At 42.3% G+C, this 17770-nt stretch overlaps 1 protein-coding gene across 1 annotated transcript in view; it reads left to right on the top strand.

Moving 5' to 3' along the window:
- The first annotated feature begins 2145 nt into the window (after positions 1-2145).
- The window catches only part of KEL (Kell metallo-endopeptidase (Kell blood group)), a 35599-nt gene continuing 19974 nt past the window's right edge, over positions 2146-17770 (top strand). The window contains exons 1-2 of the mRNA XM_082400440.1: positions 2146-2275; positions 5568-17694. Coding sequence (XP_082256566.1) covers positions 17647-17694 — 48 coding nt within the window. The 5' untranslated portion in view covers positions 2146-2275; positions 5568-17646. The remainder of the gene's footprint in view (positions 2276-5567; positions 17695-17770) is intronic.

The following is a 17770-nucleotide window of genomic DNA, read 5'->3' as shown; positions in this document are numbered from 1 at the left end:
CTAAGAAATAGAAAGAAAGAGAAAAAAACAACCCACAGTAGCCTAAATAAAACAGTAATTTTCTCACCTATAAAAGACTGTAGGGATGTAGTTCAGGGCTGGTATAGATGCTCATCTCCACAAAGTCCATAGCCACCCAGACACTGGATTCCTTTTAGCTCACCAATCTGCCATCTCTCAAGTGTGAACCTCATTCTTATTATCCATGAGGCATATGCCTTCCAGACAGCAGAATGGAAGAAAGGGCCAAAAAAAGTAGGGGGAGGGGGCACAGGTAGGCAATGGGAAAATGCCAAATATCCCCTAAGGAAGATTTCAAATAGGTACCACATGGCACTTCTACTTAGATACCTTTGGCCAGAACTTTCAGGAGTGAGGGGTGGGTGGACCTAGGTTTTTCCTTCTCTGGACTCTGCTTATCTTTAAGGGGGAATGGAGAAACAGTTCCCATAAGTTGATGCTGATGCTCTGGCCTTAAATCTATAGCGACTTCTAAGGCCCCCAGAGAAGGAAGAAATAGAGACTAAATCAGGAACCTAGACTCACAGGCTTTGAGTACTAGATTTTACAGATATGGGAAATTAGGTAAAAATCACCTAACTAGTTAATGAGAAATGTAAAGCTGAAAGGCAGGTCTTCTGTTTCCTAGTTCAGTGATCTTTTCATGATATGTCACCTCATGGGGAAGACTGTTCTTTCTTTTCCCTGGGGCATATTACATAGCTGCAAATTCTTGGCAGTTCCTCTCCTCAGGTGGTGGAGTTTATTTTTCTATTCCTTGAGTCTGGTCTGGCTTTGAGACTTGCATTGATCAAGAGAATATGGCAGAAGTGATGTTGTATGAATTTCAAGCCTAGGTCTCCAGAGATTTGCAGCTTCCACTCTTGCTTTCTTGGAATCCAGTTGCCATTGGAATGAGCCTGAGCTAGCCCCTGGAGGGGCCCCATGAAGGAGATGCCCTGGCTAACAATCCCAGCCAACCACCAAACAGGGAGGGAGGCCATCCTGGACTAGGCAGCCCTGAGCTGCCATTTGAAACCAAACATATAAACGAGTGCAGCTGACACTCCAACTGTACCTAATTTGCCAAGCCATAGAATGGAGAGCCAATCCATTGTTTTTTAAGGCACCAGATTTGGGGGTTGTTTATTATAGAGCAATACTGGTACACTTCCTAACAGGTCAATCATATTTCTTGTGTTTTTTAAGGGTTTCACAAAGGGAGACCACACAATGTGTTCCATTCTCTTGTTTTCTGTTCTTCCAAATGGGGAAATTATTGTTCACCAATCCTTTATGCAAAACAGAATAGTTACTGAACATTAAACAGGACCAATCCATGCTAAATGTTTTATAACATTAGTATTATTAAGATAGACTTACTTGAAATAATGCAAAGTATAATTCTTTCAATTTTCATATGATGAGAAAAGTCAAGTTCCTTATCCTTGGTCATGCAGTTAATGCAGCTGGTTTAATAATGGACCTAGACTCAGCAAGGCACAAGCAGAACTGTCTTTATTCTTTCTTACAACTATTCCCACAAAACCTGCTCCAGCAGCTTATTCATCACCACTGGGTGGAATCTTTCACCTCTGGGTGAAATCTTGGGGAAGTCCAGTAGCTTTCCAGTTACTTTAGCTAATAACAGATTCTCCAATCATTTCTAGGTAATAACGAGGGCGGTCTGATCTACCACCAAAACTCTGGATTTTTGTTGCTTTCAAAATTTTTCCCCTTCCCCAGTTCGCACTTGTCTCAGGCTTGACGGCTGCAATAGGAAATGCAGGTCATGGTCAGCATCTCTCCTTCTCCACCGATCTCCTTTCTAACTTGCAACTGCAGTTTTGGTTCCTTCCAGGTTGATGCTTGGGAACAGAGGAGAAGTAAGAGATGGAAAAGGATTCACTTTTAATCTGATTCGGAGCCCTCTAGATGAGGCTGATATCCAAAGTTGTCTCTCTTGTGGATTCTTTTGTGGGCTCTTCAGAGTTATTCTCACTAGAAACATCTGCCTCAAGACCTCCAAATGGAATTACGCTTCTCCTGGCTTGCCCTTCATAAATTTGCCTTACTTTTTTCTTCCAAAGGCACGTGTCCAGCCTCTTCCTTCTGGGTGGCCTCTCTTCCGGTAGGAAGCCCTGCAGCATGTACATTTCACGTCAGCTCCTGGCCAGCTCCTTTCCACGGGATCCACAGAGCACAGACAGTGTACTGAATACGCGCATCTGTAGCGGTGCATCTTGTGTCCACGGCAGTGTGCTTTGCTGTGCAGGTACCCAGCCACACTCTCTTGTCTTTAAGATTTTCAGGCATAAGTCATTTGCTACTTCCTGGTATCTCAAGTTCTCCAAATCATTCTCTTGAACCTCCTTATTAGGCTCAAAGTGAGTGGTAAACACGATTCATGGTGAGGTGAGGGAAAGGAAAACCCACACTCTCCCCAAACTCTTTTTAAAGAAGACATTCTCCAATGTCCTCAACCTCTCAGCAAATTCTTAGCCTTGTCTGATATTCCATCGAGATCTGAGACAAACTAAAAGTAGAAAAACCAGGTTCAGAATCATTTATTCTTTACTGCACAGATGAAATGATACTATTGTATTGCTCTTGGAAACTCTGAAACAATATAAACAAACACATGCAAGTGATGATAGCTATCATTTGTTCTTGGCCTACAATTTGCAAGGCAGTGTACAAAACACGGCTTCCTTTACTTAGTCCTTATGCTAATCTGTCATAGAAGGTATGATGATTTTGTTTCATAGAAATTAGGGGTACGGGTTCATTAAGAGATTTTCCCCAACATCACATGACTGTATTTGGTAGAACCCAGATTCAAATTAACTCCAGCCTGTCTAGAGCTAAAATTTCTGCTTTATGCTAGATCACATCATTTCTATTGGAAAATATACTGAATATGTTTACTGAGGCTATCAGATGAAGAATGGTAGAACCAAGACTGAAAAAGGGGGGCGGAGGAGGTTAGACCACAGGAAAGGTGTGGCCCATTGAGATGTCAATCCCACTGATTGCCCTGCTGCTGGGAAGGAAAAAGGGAGAGAAGACCAAAACACTCTGTCTTAACAGTTCCAGGAAAAGGTAGACCTTTGAAAATAAAGGATACAGAAAATTACAATCCAGGAAATAATATTTCCTAGATGATGCTCTATGTGTGTGTATGTGCATGTGTTTAAATAGAAGTAAGTGAATGAACTGAATTTTAGGGGGGAAAAAAGGAAAAGAAAGAGTAAAGGGAATAGCATCCCAGGTGGAGATATGACTGTGATTCTCAATTCCAATTCAGAGTAAACTTCCCCTGTTGGGTGACAATACAGTTAGTCAACAGCTAATGAATGATATGGGTAGCAGATGCTCTAACTTAAGAATCAGGGCATCAGTAAAAAAGATGTGGTATATATATACACAATTGGGTATTGCTCAGCCATAAGAAAAGAATGAAATCTTGCCATTTGTGACAATATGGATGGACCTAGAGCGTATTATGCTGAGTGAAATAAATCAGAGAAAGACAAATACTGTATGATGTCACCTATATGTGGGATCTAAAAAACAAAACAAATGAACAAACATTATGAAACAGAAACAGAGTTATAGATACAGAGAATAAACAGGTGGTTGCCTGACGGGAGGAGGATGGGAGGAGGAAAAAGATAGGTGAGGGAGATTAAAACGTACAAACTTCCAGTTGCAAAATAAATGAGTCATGCATATGAAATGTACATTATGGGGATATAGTCAATAACTATGTAATGTCTTTGCATAGTGACAGATGGTAACTAGACTTACCGTGGTGATCATTTTGAAATGTATAGAAATATTGAATCACTGTGTTGTAGAACAGGAACTAACATAGTGTTGTAGGTCAATTATACTTCAAAAACAAACTCATTTAAAAAGAGATTGCAGGAGGAGCTTCAAGATGGCGGAAGAGTAAGACGTGGAGATCACCTTCTTCCTCACAAATACATCAGAAATACATCTACATGAGGAACAACTCCTACAGAACACCTACTGAACGCTGGCAGAAGACCTCAGATTTCCCAAAAGGCAAGCAACTCCCCACGTACCTGGGCAGGGCAAAAAACAAAAAAGGAAAAACAGAGACAAAATAATAGGGATGGGACCTGCATCTGTGGGAGGGAGCTGTGAAGGAGGAAAAGTTTCCACACACTAGGAAGCCCCTTCACTGGCAGAGATGGGGGGTGGGCAGGGGGGGATCTTCGGAGCCATGGAGGAGAGCGCAGCCACAGTGGTGCGGAGGGCAAAGCGGAGAGACTCCCGCACAGAGGCTCGGCGCTGAGCAGCACTCACCAGCCTGAGAGGCTTGTCTGCTCACCCACCGGGGCGGGCGGGGCTGGGAGCTGAGGCTCGGGCTTCGGTCGGATCGCAGGGAGAGGACTGGGGTTGGCAGCGTGAACACAGCCTGAAGGGGCTAGTGCACCACAGCTAGCCGGGAGGGAGTCCAGGAAAAAGTCTGGACCTGCCGAACAGGCAAGAGACTTTGTCTTGCCTCTTTGTTTCCTGGTGCGCGAGGAGGGGGATTCAGAGCGCCGCCTAAACGAGCTCCAGAGACGGGTGCGAGCCGCGGCTATCAGCGCGAACCACAGAGATGGGCATGAGACGCTAAGGCTGCTGCTGCCGCCACCAAGAAGCCTGTGTGCGAGCACAGGTCACTCTCCACACCTCCCCTCCCAGGAGCCAGTGCAGCCCGCCACCGCCAGGGTCCCGTGATCTGGGGACAACTTCCCCGGGAGAACGCAGGGCGCACCTCAGGCTGCTGCAATGTCACGCCGGCCACTGCCGCCGCAGGCTCGCCCCGCATCCGTACCCCTCCCTCCCCCCAGCCCGAGTGAGCCAGAGCCCCCGAAGCAGCTGCTCCTTTAACCCCTTCCTGAGTGAAGAACAGACGCCCTCAGGCGACCTACACACAGAGGCAGGGGCCAAACCCAAAGGTGAAACCCGGGAGCTGTGCGAACAAAGAAGAGAAAGGGAAATCTCTCCCAGCAGCCTCAGGAGCAGCAGATTAAAGCTCCACAAACAACTTGATGTACCTGCATCTGTGGAATACCTGAATAGACTATGAACCATCCCAAAATGAGGAGGTGGACTTTGGGAGCAATGAGATATATATATATATATATATATATATATATATATATATATATATATATATATATATATATATATATATACACATTTTTTTTTCCCTTTTTCTCTTTTTGTGTGTATGCGTATGCTTCTGTGTGTGATTTTGTCTGTAAAGCTTTGCTTTTACCATTTGTCCTAGGGTTCTGTCTGTCAGTTTTTTTTTTTTTTTTTTTTGTTTTTTTTTTTTAGTATAGTTTACAGCGCTTGTTATCATTGGTGGATTTGTTCTTTGGTTTGGTTGTTCTTTCTTTCTTTTTTTTTAATTACTTAAAAAACTTTTTTAATAATTATTTTTTGTTTTTTATTTTAATAACTTTTAAATTTTATTTTACTTTATTTTATTTTATTTTATCTTTTTCTTTCTTTCTTTCTTTTTTTCTCCCTTTTATTCTGAGCCGTGTGGAGGACAGGCTCTTGGTGCTCCAGCCAGGCATCAGGGCTGTGCCTCTGAGGTGGGAGAGCCAACTTCAGGACACTGGTCCACCAGAGACCTCCCAGCTCCACGTAATATCAAACGGCGAAACTCTCCCAGAGATCTCCATCTCAATGCCAAGACCCAGCTTCACTCAACGACCAGGAAGCTACAGTGCTGGACACCCTATGCCAAACAACTAGCAAGACAGGAACACAACCCCACCCATTAGCAGAGAGGCTGCCTAAAATCATAATAAGGTCACAGACACCCCAAAACACACCAACAGACGTGGACCTGCCCACCAGAAAGACAAGATCCAGCCTCATCCACCAGAACACAGGCACTAGTCCCCTCCACCAGGAAGCCTACACAACCCACTGAACCAACCTTAGCCATTGGGGGCAGACACCAAAAACAACAGGAACTACGAACCTGCAGCCTGCAAAAAGGAGACCCCAAACACAGTAAGTTAAGCAAAATGAGAAGACAAAAACACACAGCAGATGAAGGAGCAAGGTAAAAACCCACCAGACCTAACAAATGAAGAGGAAATAGGCAGTCTACCTGAAAAAGAATTCAGAATAATGACAGTAAAGATGATCCAAAATCTTGGAAATAGAATGCAGAAAATACAAGAAATGTTTAACAAGGACCTAGAAGAACTAAAGAGCAAACAAACAATGATGAACAACACAATAAATGAAATTAAAAATTCTCTAGAAGGGATCAATAGTAGAATAACTGAGTCAGAAGAACAGATAAGGGACCTGGAAGATAAAATAGTGGAAATAACTACTGCAGAGCAGAATAAAGAAAAAAGACTGAAAAGAATTGAGGACAGTCTCAGAGACCTCTGGGACGACATTAAACGCACCAACATTCGAATTATAGGGGTCCCAGAAGAAGAAGAGAAAAAGAAAGGGACTGAGAAAATATTTGAAGAGATTATAGTTGAAAACTTCCCTAATTTGGGAAAGGAAATAGTTAATCAAGTCCAGGAAGCACAGAGAGTCCCATACAGGATAAATCCAAGGAGAAACACACCAAGACACATATTAATCAAACTATCAAAAATTAAAAACAAAGAAAAAATATTAAAAGCAGCAAGGGAAAAACAACAAATAACATACAATGGAATCCCCATAAGGTTAACAGCTGATCTTTCAGCAGAAACTCTGCAAGCCAGAAGGGAGTGGCAGGACATATCTAAAGTGATGAAAGGGAAAAAGCTACAGCCAAGATTACTCTACCCAGCAAGGATCTCATTCCGATTTGACAGAGAAATTAAAACCTTTACAGACAAGCAAAAGCTAAGAGAATTCAGCACCACCAAACCAACTTTACAACAAATGCTAAAGGAACTTCTCTAGGCAAGAAACACAAGAGAAGGAAAAGACCTACTATAACAAACCCAAAACAATTAAGAAAATGGTAATAGGAACATACATATCAATAATTACCTTAAATGTAAATGGATTAAATGCTCCAACCAAAAGACATAGACTGGCTGAATGGATACAAAAACAAGACCCATATATATGCTGTCTACAAGAGATGCACTTCAGACCTAGGGACACATAGAGACTGAAAGTGAGGGGACAGAAAAAGATATTCCATGCAAATGGAAATCAAAAGAAAGCTGGAGTAGCAATTCTCATATCAGACAAAATAGACTTTAAAACAAAGACTATTACAAGAGACAAAGAAGGACACTACATTAATGATCAAGGGATCAATCCAAGAAGAAGATATAACAATTGTAAATATTTATGCACCCAACATAGGAGCACCTCAATACATAAGGCAAATACTAACAGCCATAGAAGGTGAAATCGACAGTAACACAATCATAGTAGGGGACTTTAACACCCCACTTTCACCAATGGACAGATCATCCAAAATGAAAATAAATAAGGAAACACAAGCTTTAAATGATGCATTAAACAAGATGGACTTAAGTGATATTTATAGGACATTCCATCCCAAAACAACAGAATAAACTTTCTTCTCAAGTGCTCATGGAACATTCTCCAGGATAGATAATATCCTGGGTTACAAATCAAGCCTTGGTAAATTTAAGAAAATTGAAATCATATCAAGTATCTTTTCTGACCACAACACTATGAGACTAGATATCAATTACAGGAAAAAAAATCTGTAAAAAATACAATTACATGGAAGCTAAACAATACATTACTTAATAACCACGAGATCACTGAAGAAATCAAAGAGCAAATCAAAAAATACCTAAACACAAATGACAATGAAAACACAACAACCCAAAACCTATGGGATGCAGCAACAGCAGTTCTAAGTTGGAAGTTTAGAGCAATACAATCCTACCTTAAGAAACAAGAAAGATCTCAAATAAACAACCTAACCTTATACCTAAAGCAATTAGAGAAGGAAGAACAAAAAAAAACCCAAAATTAACAGAAGGAAAGAAATCATAAAGATCAGGTCAGAAGTAAATGAAAAAGAAATGAAGGAAACGATAGCAAGGATCAATAAAACTAAAAGCTGGTTCTTTGAGAAGATAAACAAAATTGATAAACCCATAGCCAGACTCATCAAGAAAAAAAGGGAGAAGACTCAAATCAATAGAATTAGAAATGAAAAAGGAGAAGTAGCAACTGACACTGCAGAAATACAAAGGATCATGAGAGATTACTGCAGCAACTATATGCCAATAAAATGGACAACCTGGAAGAAATGGACAAATTCTTATAAATGCACAACCTTCCAAGACTGAACCAGGAAGAAATAGAAAATATGACTAGACCAATCACAAGCACTGAACTTGAAACTGTGATTAAAAATCTTCCAACAAACAAAAGCCCAGGACCAGATGGCTTCACAGGCGAATTCTGTCAAACATTTAGAGAAGAGCTAACACCTATCCTTCTCAAACTCTTCCAAAATATAGCAGAGGGAGGAACACTCCCAAACTCATTCTATGAGGCCACCATCACCCTCATACCAAAACCAGACAAAGATGTCACAAAAAAAGAAAACTACAGACCAATATCACTGATGAACATAGATGCAAAACTCCTCAACAAAATACTAGCAAACAGAATCCAACAGCACATTAGAAGGATCATACACCATGATCAAGTGGGGTTTATCCCAGGAATGCAAGGTTTCTTCAGTATACGCAAATCAATGTGATGCACCACATTAACAGATTGAAGGAGAAAAACCATATGATCATCTCAATAGATGCAGAGAAAGCTTTTGACAAAATTCAACATTTATGATAAAAACCCTGCAGAAAGTAGGCATAGAGGGAACTTAGCTCAACATAATAAAGGCCATATATGACAAATCCACAGCCAACATCATCCTCAATGGTGAAAAACTGAAACCATTTCCACTAAGATCAGGAACAAGACAAGGTTGCCCACTCTCACCACTGTTATTCAACATAGTTTTGGAAGTTTTAGCCACAGCAATCAGAGAAGAAAAAGAAATAAAAGGAATCCAAATTGGAAAAGAAGAAGTAAAGCTGTCACTGATTGCAGATGACATGATACTATACATAGAGAATCCTAGAGGCTACCAGAAAACTACTAGAGCTAATCAATGAATTTGGTAAAGTATCAGGATACAAAATTAATGCACAGAAATCTCTTGCATTCCTATACACTAATAATGAAAAATCTGAAAGTGAAATTAAGAAAACCCTACCATTTACCATTGCAACAAAAAGAATAAAATACCTAGGAATAAACCTACCTAAGGAGACAAAAGACCTGTATGCAGAAAATTATAAGACGCTGATGAAAAAAATTGAAGATGATACAAATAGATGAAGAGATATACCATGTTCTTGGATTGGAAGAATCAACATTGTGAAAATGACTCTACTACCCAAAGCAATCTACAGATTTAATGCAATCCCTATCAAACTACCACTGGCATTTTTCACAGAACTACAACAAAAAATTTCACAATTTGTATGGAAACACAAAAGACCCTGAATTGCCAGAGCAATCTTGAGAAAGAAAAACAGAGCTGGAGGAATCAGGCTCCCTGACTTCAGACTATACTACAAAGCTACAGTAATCAAGACAGTATGGTACTGGCACAAAAACAGAAATATAGATCAATGGAACAGGATAGAAAGCCCAGAGATAAGCCCACACACATATGGTCACCTTATCTTTGATAAAGGAGGCAAGAATATACAATGGAGAAAACACAGCCTCTTCAATAAGTGGTGGTGGGAAAACTGAACAGCTACATGTAAAAGAATGAAATTAGAACACTCCCTAACACCATACACAAAAATAAACTCAAAATGGATTAAAGACCTAAATGTAAGGCCAGACACTGTTAAACTCTTAGAGGAAAACATAGGCAGAATACTCTATGACATAAATCACAGCAAGATCCTTTTTGACCCACCTCCTAGAGAAATGGAAATAAAAAGAAAAATAAACAAATGGGACCTAATGAAACTTAAAAGCTTTTGCACAGCAAAGGAAACCATAAACAAGATGAAAAGACAACCCTCAGAATGGGAGAAAATATTTGCAAATGAAGCAACTGACAAAGGATTAATCTCCAAAATGTACAAGCAGCTCATGCAGCTCAATATCAAAAAAACAAACATCCCAATCCAAAAATGGGCAGAAGACCTAAACAGACATTTCTCTAAAGAAGATATACAGATTGCTAACAAACACATGAAAGAATGCTCAACATCATTAATCATTAGAGAAATGCAAATGAAAACTACAATGCGATATCATCTCACACCAGTCAGAATGGCCATCATCAAAAAATCTACAAACAGTAAATGCTGGAGAAGGTGTGGAGAAAAGGGAACCCTCCTACACTGTTGGTGAGAATGTAAATTGATACAGCCACTATGGAAAACAGTATGGAGGTTTCTTAAAAAACTAAAAATAGAACTACCATATGACCCAGCAATCCCACTACTGGGCATATACCCTGAGAAAACCATAATTCAAAAAGAGTCATGTACCACAATGTTCACTGCAGCTCTGTTTACCATAGCCAGGACATGGAAGTAAGCTAATTGTCCATCGACAGATGAATGGATAAAGAAGATGTGGCACATATAAACAATGGAATATTACTCAGCCATAAAAAGAAACAAAATTGAGTTGTTTGTAGTGAGGTGAATGGACCTAGAGTCTGTCATACAGAGTGAAGTAAGTCAGAAAGAGAAAAACAAATACTGTATGCTAACACATATATTTGGAATCTAAAAAAAAAAAAAAAAGGTTCTGAAGAACCTAGGGGTAAGATGGGAATAAAGACACAGACCTACTAGAGAATGGACTTGAGGACACAGAGAGGGGGAAGGGTAAGCTGGGACAAAGTGAGAGAGTGGTAGTGCATATATGGACATATATACACTACCACATGTAAAATAGATAGCTAGTGGGAGGCAGTCGCATAGCACAGGGAGATGAGCTTGGCGCTTTGTGACCACCTAGAGGGGTGGGATAGGGAGGGTGGGAGGGAGGGAGACGCAAGAGGGAAGAGATATGGGGATATATGTATATGTATAACTGATTCACTTTGTTATACAGCAGAAACTAACACACCATTGTAAAGCAATTATACTCCAATAAAAATGTAAAGAAAAGAAAAAAGAGAGATTGGGTTTGTGGTTACCAGAGGCTGGGGTGGGGGTGTGGGGGAGGGAAAATTGGAGGAAGGCAGTCAAAAGGTGCAAACTTCCCGTTATAAGATAACTAGGGATGTGATGTAAAACACGATAAGTATAATTAACACTGTTGTATGTTACATAAAATGCAATATTTGAAAGTTGTTAGGAGAATAAATCCTAACAGTTTTCATCACAAGGAAAAATTTTGTTTCCTGTTTCTTTAATTTTGTATCTATGTGAGATACAAAATTAAAGAACTGAGATACTAAACTTACTGTGATAATCGTTTCATGATGTATGTCAGTCAGATCATTACGTTGTACACCCTAAACTTATATAGTGTTGTATGTCAGTTATATCTCAATAAAACTGGAAGAAAAATAAAACAAAGCAAAACTGAATCAGGGCATCAGGCCAGGCAAAGGTGATTCTTTGGACACCAAAGAGAACACACACAGCTGATTGCTATCTATGCAAATTTCCCCAGGCTCTGAAGTTAGATACTCTTTTGTGTTGTCCCCGCCTATCAATAAGTAATGTTGTGGTTGGACCAGCTCTGGTGGTTCTTATTATGATTGCAAGATGGCCTTTAGCAATAACCATCAGAAAGCTCTGAAAAACATAACGTTTTATTACTTACAAGACCTGGAAATTACACAGCACACCCGGGGCCACACAGGGAGGTCGAGGCTAGGGAGAGAGAACGCAAGGCCCTGGGGTTCTGCTTTTATTGGGGTTGAGGGTGAGGGCCTAGGGTTTTGTGGCTCGCTCTTTGTTGGTGAATTTAAAACATAAGAGCAGGAACTTAAAGCATGGGAAGAGGAAAAAAACAAGTAGCCCAAATGGTCGGTTACTGAAATCAACCACGATCTCTAATACAAAGCAGCCTCAGTGGGGGAGGCAACCTGGCCCTTTATCTATGGCTGGTGATATTTGGCTTTGAAGTGGACGCCTCTTTGAAATGGACGCCTAGGGAATCTAAGCTTAAGTCAGGCACCTGCATTACAAAAAGAGAAAAAAAACCAAAAACCACCTTTCAGGGCTTACCATACGGATACTGTTTTCTGGAGCCTAGTTTCCTTGCCAGCCCCTGGCAGCTTCATTCTATCTCTAATTCTTGAACTCAACACATCTTACCAATGACTTAGCCTTGATTTTGGAGTTTTTCTATTCATGGTTTCCAAAGGATTTCCACCACCTGTAATCCCCATTTATGGTTCACCTGGGGTACTATCCAGCCAGTGTTGGAGATTGAGAATAAACTCTGTGGGATGGAGCTGGATTATAGGACCTTTCCTGATTCTGCCGGGAATTGAAGATCCAAGGCATGAGTGTAAGCCAGAATCCTCACAGTGTGTACAAACTTAAATCTGCGTAAACAAGCTCAGGCATCAACTGTGAAGGATGTGTGCTAGGCCTAAAAGAGGGGACAGAGCCGAGAGTCAGCAGGAGAACCAGGAAGAAATTAAGTGGTCAAGTTCAATATTAAATTGGTAAGAGTTTTGGAAAAAATTTTTTTCTGCAGAAGTAGGGTGGCATTATGACATTTGCATGAGTGGACAGCCTAGTGTAAAGGTTCATAGATGAGGGGATGCCACATTGCCACATGCCCTGAGATGCCCTGCAGTGCCTGAGGGCAGATGAAACAAAGGCCACCATCTGTGTGACGTAAAGATCTGTGGGCTTTCCTCACATAGAACGCTGAACCATTTGGGTTCCTGCCATTTCTTTTCTGTGTAGATTTTTGCTGGTCTCACCTAGGGTGCTAATATTTCTGCTACCACACAGGTGAACCAAACCCCTCACACTAGCTGGAGAGTATGTAAGGTTTTCAATGACGTAGGTGCAATGGTTTGGATTTATTATTTAGCAAATAATCACTACTTTTCCCCTCCTATGAGGAAAGTGTTCTTCTCCTGGTCCGTTGACGTTGGCTTCAGCCATGTGATTAACTTTGACCAATGGAACACTGGTGAACATGATAAAAACTGAGTCTTAATTACTTGCATGGTTTGGCTTTAGTCTTGCACTCTGGTGATTCTTTATGGGAAAACATGACTTGCTTAGCTTCTGCCCCTTCAGCCTGGGCCCTGGAAGAAACACACATGCAACAGACCTGCAGGAACCTAATGCCTAGATCCAGGCCCACCCAAATGCAGCCCAAAGCACAAACGAACACAGCTTACATCAGTGGAACAGGTGGCGACACACAGATCTTTGATCATGAGAAGAAATGCTTGTTTTTGCAACCACTGAGTTTTGAGTGGTATGTTACAAGGCATTATTATGGCATTATTTGACTAAGACAGTAGATTTAGCAAGATCTTATGCAAATTCTTTTTGAGGACACATACATTGAATTGATACCTGTGTCAATTGGAGTCTCCTGCTTTCAGAGTATTGCCCTGGACACCTGTTGGATTGGGAAGAAGAGAGTGGTGGCTTGGAAAAAAAATACTAAGAAAAGTAAAGGACAAGTATCCTCCTTTTGAGACGTGTTGATGTACACATTTGAAACTTCAGTCTTTGGGGCATTACTTTCAAGTTTTTTCCATATTCAGTACCAACCGAACTATTGCTGTTAAATATATTTTTGGTTGATTTACTAATTTAATTGAACAGGGATTATGTATTTTAGTCTTATATCTATAAAAGAAAAAGTATATATGCAAATTAAAATATTAAGAGCATTCCATCACTTGCCGCTGGAACTGTTTCAAAAGTCATAAATTCTTCTTTCCCAAACGTGATCCCCACCTCTCAATATGGCTTCTTTTGAAAGAGCAGTTAGAATGCCCCCAGACTGACCCAGGAATCTCTTTCTTCCTCATCTTGTCAATCCCCAGCATTGCCTGTGACATCAAGGCCTCCTGTGGCTCATTCAGAACCAGGTTTATTGCCCTTAGGAGGTAGCTTCTTAGTTGTTATCACCAAAATCAAGTGATCTTAGATGTGTACACCTGAGAGTGCCACCATAGGTAGATAAACGGTCCATTCTTGATTTTGATACCTTAACCACTGTAGATGGTAGCTGATTGTGGACAGACAACAAAGGCCACAATCTTCAAAAGGGGAAATTAGATGTTTGAGTGTTTGGAGAATAACAGCCCCCAAGGCAGTCACAGAACAAGGTCAAGCCATGAAGGATAGTTTAAAGAGTTTAGACAAAGGAAGACCGACTAGGAAGAGACTTCCAAAAACGGAATCTTAATGACCAAGAGGTTCAATTGTTAAGGCTGTGGTTCCATTCCCAGCTCTGATGGTTACTGACTTTATAACTTTGGGTAGGTTTACTGTACTTCCATGTAGCTCTGTTTTCTCATCTGTGAACTGGGGAAAATAGATCTTATCTCCTTCATAGAATTACTGTGAAGACAGAATGGAAAAATATAGGTAAACAAAGCATTTATGGTAGTCCCTGCACCATAGGAAGTAGTCAGTAAATATTTTGTTATAAATAATGCTCTTATTATTTGGACATCATTATGGTATCAAACAAAAGATCCTGGGCTTAGAATGGACTGGACAAAACAGTGAGAGCAAGCAGGAGGCAGTGTCTGCGAAGATAAGTGTGTGTCTGCTCCCTGAGCCCGGGGTTGGTTGCGAGCTGGAGCTGCCTCAGGGCTGCGTGGAGGCGCTTGGTGGGACTGGGAATGGCTGCGGTGGCGATGACGCTGCAGAGCAGGACGTGGGAGATAAGGGGCCTCCTGCTCCAGAGGCAGCAACCAGAACAGGGGTTACTCTGCCTTTAGGTGGCAGCAGGGTAGGGAGGGGTGGCCTGACGGCTGTATCTCCACGGTTGGCTCAGAGCCTAAGCCCAGGCCAGGGGGGCTGTTTACAGGGCTGACGTCCCACAGCGCACTTGTGCCTCAACTTGCTCTTATCCAATCGGAATTGTCCCTGTTATCATTTTCCTAGAGAAACTTCAGCCCAGAGGACTTGGTTGGTGGAAAAGGAGTGGGGAGGGGAGTAGGTGTGAAGGACGCTAGAAGTCCATGGGTAGAGTACTGGACTTTTGGAGAAGGGAATAGAGAAGGTACGATGGATTTGTATCCAAACAGAGCAGAAACCTCTAAAATCCTGAATCATCATTTTGCTCTCCGTGCTTAACCAACTGGCGTCACTCTTCTCCTAGACATCCAGAAATAAACTCGGAAGCTCATTTGCGGCTGTTATACACCACCCCCCTTCAATCGGTTTCCGTGACTTTATTTTCCTCTATAAGTGTTTTCTTTCCATATATTTCCCTCCCTCTGCCCTCACCCTGGGCCAGGCAGCACTTCATCACTCCTGTACCACCGAACCAGCACTGTTTCTCTTGTCTTTTATCTAATCAATCCAGATCCCCAGGACCACACCAGCCTTTTGCAGATATTATTTTCATTATGTCACACTCTTCCTCAAATCCTTCAGTCCCTTTTTATTCTAACGTGTGAAGTCGTGCCTTTTCTTCACCGACTCTCATGATGCTTTACAATATGCCGCCCATCAGCATAGGAGCTTTATTCCTCTTCTCCAGCCACAGAGCCGTCCTTTCCCCATCCTAGCAAGTGCACCATAGCACAGTGCTGATGGGGAAATACTGTCAAGGTATCATTAGTGTGACTATCCTAGTAAGTTCCATTTTGCCTGAGATGGGGAAACAAGGGACAGAGGTGAAATACTTTCTTTCAGAAATGTGCTAAGACCCCAGGTGAGGACTCAGTATGATGTGGGAAAGAGAATTTCTGGCTTAGAATGCAATTCATTCCTACAAGTATTTATGAAACATCTTAGGTGGGTGTGAAGGAAAAAGGGACATTGACCCTGCTACCAAAGAGTTTGCAGTCAACAGGGAGATGAAGATACAAGCCACCTGGGTAATAGAACTAGAGGGTCAGTCATGCCTCTGTCGACTGAAAAAAAATGCACAACCTACAAGTTGAGAATTATGTTTTACTTAATGGACTTACTGAGGACTTAAGCCCAGGGTACAGCCTCTCAGCTCTCAGGGACTGTTCCAAAGAGGTAAGGGAGGAGCCAGGATATATAGGAGTTTTACTGCTAATTAAAGAAAAACCAGACATCTCAAGTTAATGAATTTAGTGCCTTTCTATGTATGGGAAGATGCAAGAGTCTGGACTTATAGAAATTATTCCTTTCATACGCACTTTACTATCTAGGGCCAGGATCCTGTTTTTCCCCATCCTGAGTCCTCTCTGCATGCACCATTGGGCCGGCTGCAGTAGCTAATGGCTTTATGGCTGTAACAACCTTTGTTTACTAAGATGACAGGCGACATTCTTTGTCCACACTTTACTCTTTGTAGAAGGTATGAGACCGTGTGAGATATTCAAAGGCAAATATCATCCTCATTTTCCAAAAGACAAAACTTACCTGCCTGAGAGTTTAAGTGGCTTGTTCATTGTCACAGGGCTAGTAATTAGCAGATGTCCTAGTTTGTTGGGCTTTTTCATGGACTGCTTTGCCTGCAGCCAGCAGGGCTCTGACACACCAGGGAAGACATCAGGAATGCTTGGGAGCAGGGGGAATGGGCGTGGAGCAGGGAGACCTCCCAGGGAAGGTGGCATTTGACCTGAGAATTGAAGGACTCAAGAGGTTTCAATCATAGAAGAAAGGAGAGAAGAAAGAATATTTCAGAAATAAAGAAACTCTGTGAGCAGAGGCACAGAGCAGGGCAAGAGGAGCCACCCAGGGCAAGACTGCTTGGGGAGTGAAGTCTCCCTCCCTCGTCTCCTCTGAGAGGCTGAGATAAAGGGGGAGGAGAGGCTGGGGTGTCTCCTGACTGATAAAGAGGCTCCACCCAGAGGCCAATGGCTTGTGAGCGGCACAGGGGCACCAGGTGGCAGAAGCGCCCTTTCTCCAGGAAAAAGGAACTGGGGTGGGGTAGGAGGGAGGCCGTTTCCTGAATCCCCGTCCTCAGGCTCAGCACCTAGAGCAGGACCAGGAAGGATTCTGGGAGCCAGAGAAAAGGCCAGACAGACGGCAAGTCCCCTGGAGAAAGCCGTTCCCTTTTGGAGTCAGATGCCTAGGGCGGGAGGTGGGGCTGGATGGTGTGTGTGAGCGCCCTGCCTGCCCCTGGAGAGGAGGGATGTGAGGCTTGGAGAATAGGAACGGTGAAGGAGAGGGAGGTGACGGGCGAGGGAGGGAGGTTAGGGATACCTTTAGGGGAGAGGTTCCTTCTGAAGCACTTCTGGGAACACTGCCCTGGCGTGCAGATACACAAGTGTTTGTGTGTGTGTGTGTGTGTGTGTGTGTGTGTGTGTGTGTGTGTGTGTGTGTGTGTATGGGGGAGGAGGTGTCAAAATGGCCTGATATAACTCTCTTTAATGTCCCCCCTTCCTGAACCAGCTTCTCTGTCCTCCCTCCTCCTCATTCAGTTCAGGAGGGTGGAGACGAGTGGGGGAGAGCCATGGGGTCTGAGCCAGCAAGTGGAGCGGGGCCTCGCAGGAGACGGGAGGTAAGTGACCTCTGTGACCTGTGTGGGGCAGATTTATGACAACCCTGCCAGCTCCCAGGGGTCCAAAGAGGGCTGG

Source organism: Balaenoptera borealis, assembly GCF_965194805.1.
Source record: "Balaenoptera borealis genome assembly, chromosome: 7".
Classification (NCBI taxonomy): Eukaryota; Metazoa; Chordata; class Mammalia; order Artiodactyla; family Balaenopteridae; genus Balaenoptera; species Balaenoptera borealis.
This window is presented reverse-complemented; position numbering and strand designations above follow the sequence as displayed.